General features: G+C 37.0%; 1 protein-coding gene across 2 annotated transcripts; it reads right to left on the reverse strand.

Moving 5' to 3' along the window:
- Window positions 1-1,481: 1,481 nt before the first annotated feature.
- Window positions 1,482-7,775, reverse strand: LOC111275805 (COP1-interacting protein 7-like). 2 transcript variants are annotated; one of them, XM_089754838.1, is made up of 10 exons: window positions 7,643-7,775; window positions 7,226-7,451; window positions 6,873-7,049; window positions 6,381-6,508; window positions 6,098-6,150; window positions 5,965-6,005; window positions 5,718-5,870; window positions 4,971-5,212; window positions 3,128-4,827; window positions 1,482-2,813 (listed from the first exon to the last, which is right to left on the reverse strand). In XM_089754838.1, the coding sequence occupies exons 2-10, from the start codon at window positions 7,282-7,284 to the stop codon at window positions 1,821-1,823; spliced, it is 3,546 nt and encodes a 1,181-aa protein (XP_089610964.1). In that variant the 5' UTR covers window positions 7,285-7,451; window positions 7,643-7,775; the 3' UTR covers window positions 1,482-1,820. The 2 variants fall into 2 exon arrangements, with proteins under 2 accessions (XP_089610964.1, XP_022717047.2); XM_022861312.2 differs by having other exon boundaries at window positions 7,226-7,775.
- Window positions 7,776-8,562: the final 787 nt, after the last annotated feature.

Genomic DNA, 8,562 nt, shown 5'->3' on the forward strand with positions numbered 1-8,562 from the left:
TTTCTTACTTCTCAGTCACCTAAAGTTTTTAGAATATTTCATGTTTCAATCATGTTCATTCTCATTTAAGGATTCTTGTAACTTTCAATTATGCCTAAATTTATCATTACAGCTCCTGGCATGCGTTGCCAATTGATACGAGTGAAGCTGTGTCAAGTCTGATTTTTGCTGCCTCAAGGTGTGGTGAATTGCCTCAGCTACATCTATTACGAAGCCTGTTCAAGGAAAGCTATGGTTGCGAATTTGATCTGGCCAATGTGGAATTACAACCAGGGAATCTAGTGAAATTTCAGATTAAGCAGAACCTATGCATTAATTCTTTATCAAATAACATGAAGCAGAAGTTAATTAATGAAATAGCTAACGATTATGGTTGTCCTCTTGTGTTTCAGGATCCTGAGGTAAGTTCATAAGTAAAACATTCTGATATGAAATTTGCATTTCAGGTTTTTATGTTACTAATCTCTTTAACTGACTGATATTCTGGTTTTACATTAACTTACAGCTTCAGGTTAATAAGAAATGCTTCTCTGAGTCGAAACCTGAAGTGCTGGATTTGGAAATCCAAGATAATTCCAGTGACATTGATGAGAATTGGATACAACTTTCTGAGTATGAGACACAAAGGAAGGATATGCCACATTTTAAACCTCTGGCAGCCATTCCAAGCCAATCTCGCATTGACTTGAATGGCTACTATAGCTATACTCAGAATAAGAAAAATGCAACTTTTGTTGACAAGCTGGAAGTTTCATCAACCAGGACTTCATTAGAAAGTTCTACGCCTCAAATTTATGAAACAGCTATTGTGTATCTTGACGATTTGGAAGTGAAAAAAAATGATAGCTGTGAGAATTATGTGACAACAAATTTAACTGTCACACGTTCAACCTGCAAATTTGTGACCCCTGAAACTAGATACCACAATTCTTTTGTGGAGAATCCTTTAAGGAGGGAAAATGGTAAGAAGTTGGTCAATGGTCGTTTTTCTTTGGATAGTTCACTTGATAAACGGAAAGCACAAGACAATTCCTCTTGGTCAAGCCATGTGCATCCAAGTCTCCCAGAGTATGAAGACTTAGTGGATAGACTTAAGGATCTTAAGGCAGAGTGTAGACGACATAAAAGCTTCTCATTTCTCAAAGTTGTTTAGAGGACAAGTGATGAAATTGAGTCGATTTATTCGGATGAGGAGTAACTGATATGTTAAGGAAATGTCATGATAGGTTGTGGCATATACAGCTTTTGTGGATGCTTCAATGAACGTGCAGTTTCTTTTTTCTTTTCCTGAAGGAAATCCTGTTTTTTATCTTCCCCTTTTTCATTATCTTAAAAGACTAGAGATTAGTTTGTAATAAGGGGCACACAGCCTTTGGTTGTACTCTTTGAAACCAGTAGATTGACATGTTAGCCATTGGTAACATCTTTTCGAGTCCTACTAACAAAAATTACAGGTCTTCATACGGAACAAAAATCGAAGATTTGAATAACAATTACAAATGATTCAAAAATAACTCAAATTTGTATACAAGTACAGAGTACAAACGCATACCAAACAAAAAAAAAAGAATGTGTCTTGATCCTTGCAACATGACATATCAAACAAAGATAAATTACATTATGAATCTTTTTTTTTTCTTTTTTCTTTTTAATCTCATGAATCGTTGAATGGCAGCAACATCAATGGCCTTATTGGTGCGTTCCACCTGAACCTCTCGAACAACCGAAATGTTGAAGCAGAATTATTATGGAATGGCAAGCACAAACTAAACTGCTAGCAAGAATTAACCAGGTCTATGAAATCACTAAGTAGGAGAGTTTCAGCTTTTTCTTCCAAAGAAAAGGAGTTTTCTAAACCCTTTGGCTGCTTTAGGAGAGTTTTCATCATTGTTCCATTTCTTCCTGGAGTGCGCTGGTTCCATATCCATTCCATCATTTGGCGGTGGAGTTGAGATCTCTATTTCAGAAATCCTAGGTGACAGATATTTTTCATTCATTGCACGGTTCCCTTCTATATTTACAGTGGAAAACTTAACCGTCTTGTTAGGCAATGGTGGCATGGGACGAACTGTCATCTCAGGAATATCTTCACCACAATCTTCTGGTGTTTTTTTGTCTTCAGAAACAACAGTAGATGCCTTAGTAAATTCCGTATGACCATTCACATTATCTAATTGCAGTGGCTTATCTTCAGTAACTATATTTCCTTTGGAGCTTCTGTCCTCTGATGTGTTTCTTTGAGAAATTGCATTTTCTTCAGGTTTTACTATTGAAGTACTCTGCAACTCCTGGATGTCTTTGAAATCATCAATAATGTCAGTAGGTTGAGTTGCTTCAGATGCTGCTGATTCCATAGGCAATGCTACCGTGACCTCTTTGGAGTCCTTTCCTTTTGCATCAAAGTCACTGGGAAGTACTTTACTTGTGCCACTTTTCTTATCTGGAGCTTTGACTTTGTTTGTGCTTGATTTCTTATCCTCAACACGAGTAGTCTTTTGAGATACAGTTGTTGAAGAACCATTTTCCTTCAATGTTGACTTTTCTGGCTGGCTTGATTTTGATTCAGCTGATGAGGCCTTTGAAGTATTCCGTGCACTTGCAAGGCGTTCTATAGTGGAACTTCTAAGAACGGGCTTTGGTACTTTCTTTGTGTCCTGAATCTGAGGTTGACTCTTCATAGAAGTTGAAGTTTTGTTTTCCGTGGAGCTCCTCCTGGAAGTAACTGGGTTAAGGCCACTAGCAGCACTCCTCTCAGCAATCCTCTTCTGGCGCTGAATTCGTAACTCCTCGATTTTCTTTCTATTCTCCTCTTCCTATTTGAAAATAGAAAGGGCAAGGACAAGAAATCAGAAAACAGATCAGTATCTTATACTGTATATTAACCACAATACCACATGTTAAAGGACAAGACAAGTGGAAACTTTTATGTGCTAAGACATAATGAGAAATGCCATGTGTTTCTTTTGAATGCTTTTCAAACAGCATGAGATGATATGCTATCTTGTAGTTTGGAAGATTTCAAGAAAGAATGAAAGCTAAATAAAGCAATGCATTAAAATTCTTAGCTACATTGAGCATTGCTGTCTACTGTCTTCATTCTGTGAGGAAACAACTGGTTGATAAATACCCGATCAAATTTAGTTTTCCGTACTGTGGTTCGGCTTCCAGCTGGTGGTTTCTTGATCTTTGATGCTATGTCTAACTTGCTTTTGACAAGAGATCCATTCGAAACTCTAGAACGGGCTTCTTTATTTGAAAGTTTCCCCTCAGGACTTCCATGTCTTTTACCATTAGCACCCTTTTCATCAGCACCGGTTATTTCAACATCAGAGTGCCTTCCATTTGCTTCAGCAGATAATACGTTCATTTCATAGCCAATTTCTGGAGTCCAAGAAGTCATGGCATTCTTCTCAGCTGAATCACGTCCAAGGATCATGTAAAGGTCATCTGGCTCATAGGAAACAGAAGCAGCCTTCTGTACATTTTCTGAATTGCCATTTTCATATTGAGTAGCTTCAATTTCTGGAACCATGCCTATGCCTATCCTTAACTGAGAATCAAGTTGATCTTCTCCCACTGATGGACCTTGAATCATTAAAGAGTCATCAACAAAAACATCCTTCTTGTTTTCTTCACTGTTGAAACGTTTGCTAGCTAATGAAGGAGCATTATCTCCATCAAACATTTTGAGGCCCATGATCTCATCCTGATATGCTGATTTATCCAGTTGGTTGTTGATAAACCATTCTCCTTCTTTGCGACTTTTGATCATAGTAGATTCTGCAGCATAATCGGACATATTAGCTAGGGATCTGATCCCAGAATCATTGCCTTGCAACATTAACAACTCCTCATTTGAGCTCTCTCTTCTCTTAACAAACGGGCCACCAAATTCATTAGTTCCAAAGTTTCCACCTCGAGTTTCACCTTCATAACCCCTACCTATCTGTGTGGCCAGAAAGGGATCACTTGAGATTGCTTGCTGCTTTCTTACTCCCTCAGAGTTCGGGTTAAATGCTGATGACCTCCCATCCTTAGAGCCCTTGCTTGAAAAATATTCCTCTTGCAACCTTACAGGGTGTGGATCTACTTCTGAAGAATCCAAATCTTTGTCCTGCAACAGAAGGTTCTGGAAAGCATCCCAGGGGTTGTTTCTTTTTTCTCCCTGAGAATTTTTTGCAATAGCAGCCTTAGTTTCCTGTTCATCTTCATCATGTAAAACAGTGTTTCGACGCTTGCTTCCATCGAGTTTCTTATGATGGCGTGAGGTAGATTTATGTTGTTTCCCTAATGATCCAACAGCCTGCTCTACTTGCTGTTTGAGGGAATCTCCATCAATGAACTCTTCCTCATCAGAAGTCTCTTCAGAATCATTGTCCCTTTCCCCATTCCTCTTGGAAGAAATGTAATTAATATTACGGATGACAACCCTTCTAGAGGATTTCTTTCCATGCTTTTTCTTATGCACCTGCTCTTCCGGTTCACTCTCAGAGCTGGAATCACTAGGCTCCGTGGTTTCATCTTGCTTTGAAGTTTCATCTCCCTTATCACGTGAAGATTTCTTCTTGCTCCTAGATGATGATTTATGACTTCTATGATCGTCTGGTTCCCAAGCACGAGCAAGACTAGAATCCTCTACATTAGGAGGCCAATTCATATTCCCTGGATAATACGGAGGGGCAGCGTGCATACCAGGAAAAAAGTAGCCTTGATATGGAGGCATTTGTTGAAATCCGGGACCCTGAAAATTTTGCATGTACTGAGGAAGATGGGGTGGCCATGGCATTTGTACTTGAGCTCTCCCGTCTGTGGATGGCAAGCTACCATCTGTAGAAGATGTTAAATGATTTCAAAACATGAACTACTAATTCAAAGAAATTAACTATTCTACAATAGAAATTATACGAAGTCACAGCTGATGAAATATAGATCATCATTTGAGGCAGAAGAAATTTGGTATCCATCCTTACCTGGGTTAATATCTCCACTCCCAGCATCAGAGGCACCAGCTGAACCATTTTGCTTCCCGTTAGAGAAATTCACCATAAGATTTTGATTAGGATCATTTTCTTCCCCAGCAAGTATAATTCCAGATGTTCCAAGGTAGGACAAGTCTGGTCTAGGACATGCTTGCATTGCTGCTAATTCAGCCATCCAAAGCCTATCTTCATTCTTTCTCTTGCATAAGTCCATGAAATTTATGCAGGCTTCCCTGACAGAAAAAATCAGTAGACTAATTTTTCTAGTGGTGGAAAAAGCCCCAACATGGAATATAAATGGTCCTTTATTTTGGATGTATAATATTAAACACACATATGTAAACAATTATTTAATGTCTATTTGATAGAAGAAAAACCATAAGAAAGTAAATTATGTGAATGATAATTCTATGGATTATGTCACAAAAATGCATATAATCCGCATCAACTTCAATTACTTTAGATTAATTAGGCTAAATTCTCCAGAACTTGTCAAAAAAGTGTTGGACACGGATGAACAGAGCTTCCATAACCTTAAGTGTCCAATACTGCAAATTTCAAACCGAATAAGTGTCTTTTCGATAAGAAATAACTTATTTTGTTTAAATGAAAAAGACACACCAGCAAGCTCCCATTCAATCTTGTGCTCATAATAGCCAACACCTTCACTCGAGTTTTATCTCTACAAAAACAATCCTAAATGATGAAAATCATTCCATTTTGACATTGCCTTTGTACCTTAAACGCGAAGCACCAAAAGCATCTGCGAAAGATATGAGATCATCTATGTTATCGGGTTCATATCCAGCAACCAAAGCACGAGCATAAGCCATTGCTTGCTCTTTAGAAAGTACTTTCTTCCTAGTTTCCAAGACTCGTTGAAGACGAACCCTGCATGTTAACCTCAGGTGAGCAATGACTGCATTTTAATAGAAATGTAATGAAATCAAGCTATTGTGAGTAATTGCAGGACAAGGTAATTTACTTGGAATTTTCTTCTTGAACAGCATTGAATTCACCTTTTGACTGAATGCAGCATCATAGCACAAGTCTGGAATTAAGATGTGTGCTATCATGGAAACAAAACCAACCAATGTTTAGCAGAAGGCAGAACATACCTTAGATGAAGTAAATGCTTTTTGGAAATTTCCTGATATAACTGACTCAGCTCCTGTCAATTCCAAGTTGGATGAAATCAGACAACTTGCTACATTAGCATATGGTCCATGACTAACCTGATTGATGCTATTACAAGACTGAATTCTAAAACATAGAACTCAACAAAATTGATGAATTTCATCAACCAAAATCTACCCTAACTCGAAGGACATTCATAATATATGCAATCACATAAAAGGAGGACCAAGTTCAGGCATCAAAAAAGTTTTGATCTACACATACCATCTGCCTCTGTGGCCCCTGCCGCATTTGCTTCATTTGATTGAATTGAATTCTCAATCTGCTCAATTTCTCTCTCTAATGTCACAAATCTCTCAAGAACTTCTGGTGTGCTAACAAACCTCACAAACCTGTTAAATCATTAACACAGACTGAAAACAAGATCTCGTTTCTTCCCACCTCCCCAATGATGAAAAAAAAAAAATACTGATTAACTAAAATGCAGTCATATTTTAGAGTATAGTCAACAAATTAAACCAAATTCCTGGATGATTTCTATGGAGTTATCAAATATTTTGAGGTCCAATCTGTTACAACTACACTTTACCACAATGGCCTTAAACCCAATAATCAATTCCCCGGTTAAGTCAAAAACACTCAACAGCCATTGTCACTACAAATCCAAAACTAAACCAAAATTTGCCAAATCTTTCCGCATTTCAAAACAAATCTTAGAAAAATAACTCAATCAGCAATTCGAACCCTGAATTTTACCTTTGGAGAGTGCCTTTTGTGAACCAGGAAGGAGTTGAACCTACAGGACGAAGAGTTATAGAGTACCCTCCTTTTGATATCTGATCTTTAGCACTTTTGAGGTGTGAAATGAACGGTTGTAATAATCCTGATGCCAATTTCTCATTCTCTTTCCCAGAAAATATCACCAGATCGCATCTTCAGTTTCAGACCCAAAACCAAAACCAAATCAGATGAATGAACAAATAAAAAACCTTAATTCACACAAAAAACCAACACTGCAACAAATGTACATATATATATATATATAACACATTTAACCTTTGATCTAATAAAATTACCCAGATAGAAAAAAAGAACCAAATTAACTTTACCTGGTTCTAGTTGGAGTGAGTTGGAACAAAGCATAATCAAGACGTGTCCTGAAGTCCATGGTTAAGCCTTAAAACAGATATTACCAGCAGTTCCTGAGAGAGAGACAACAGACAGAGAAGCAAACTCTAAATCTTCATAGGTTGAATTCATCCATTGTTGGAAGTAGTTTTTTCTTCTTCACTTCCTTGTTGTCCTTAGCGAAACATGTTCTGTTATGCTGACAGACTAAAACATGGGGAAAGTTTCAGAAACTCATGGGGTTTTCAGGTAATGTAGTACTATCACTGTTGGGAAGTTTTTCATTGGATCTGGTGCTGTTTCTTTTTGCAGGGTTTTTTCAACTTTTGTTTTTGTTTAGCTTGAAAGAATGTTACAAATCATGGAAAATAAAAACAGACAGAAAAGAAAGAACTTGCCAGTTGCCAGTTGCCAGCGAAGAGTTGATGAGCTTTAGCACATGGGAAGGTATTTAGGATCACAAGGAGAAGAGGGAAACAAGATCAGAGAAATTTTTATGAACTTGTGTCCCACTTACCCACTCTTGCATCTATCATTTTTCAATTTTTTTTTTTAAATTTATCTTATTTTCTTGTTGGGAAATATGAATTTAATTGATTTCAGGTTGTGTTTTGTACGGTTTTGTTAGTTGAGAGATCATTTCTTTATTTTTTCTTTTTGTTGCTATGTAATCTTGTTTGTCAAGAGAACAGAAAAGTTTACTTCTCTTCTATTTATTTTTATATTTTAAATAAAATCAGGTTAGATTGCATGTCTGCCTTATATTGCATTTATAAGTTGTTCATAAAAAATTCTGAGTTAAATTTTATAATCAAAATATATTTGATATTTGATCAATTCAACTAATTTCATTAGTTTTTACATTGATTTATTATATTCAAAATTTTATTTTTGAAATATATTTTTAAAAAAATCCAATTTTTTTATCAATTAGAGTAATCTTGTGGGTATTTATTTTTATGATTTGCTTTGCTGTCACTTTCACCATCTCATAGAAAGAGTGAGGGAGTGGGCAAAGAATAATGACTCAACTCTTCGTTCAGATTTGCCGACAGCAAATTTTGTAGCTTTCAGCTCTGCCAAGCAAATATTCCAAGGCCCTCACTTCCATAACATATAAGCAATATACCCTCTTGAAAGTCACTCAGTCAGTATTAGGGATGGCATCGGGGCGGGACGGGTCGGTTTTTCATTTTTTCCGTCTCTGATCCTATGCTTTAATACTTCTACCCGATACTCGATCCGTCTCCGTTCGGAGGTTGTAGCTAAAAATTCGATTTCGATCCGCTTAAATATTATTTATCCGAATTTTATCCGA

The sequence above is a fragment of the Durio zibethinus genome, chromosome 25 (genome assembly GCF_047325235.1).
Source record: "Durio zibethinus cultivar Kanyao isolate XHJ-2024 chromosome 25, ASM4732523v1, whole genome shotgun sequence".
NCBI lineage: Eukaryota > Viridiplantae > Streptophyta > Magnoliopsida > Malvales > Malvaceae > Durio > Durio zibethinus.

What these genes read in the sequence shown, in the direction of transcription:
- LOC111275805 (XM_089754838.1), bottom strand. Translation starts at nt 7,284, where the DNA reads ATGGACTTCAGGACACGTCTTGATTATGCTTTGTTCCAACTCACTCCA. An exon ending in AAGCATTTACTTCATCTAAG is followed by an intron (nt 6,006 to 6,097) that starts GTATGTTCTGCC and finishes TGCTGCATTCAG; the next exon opens with TCAAAAGGTGAATTCAATGC. An exon ending in TTTGGTGCTTCGCGTTTAAG is followed by an intron (nt 5,213 to 5,717) that starts GTACAAAGGCAA and finishes TTTTTCTGTCAG; the next exon opens with GGAAGCCTGCATAAATTTCA.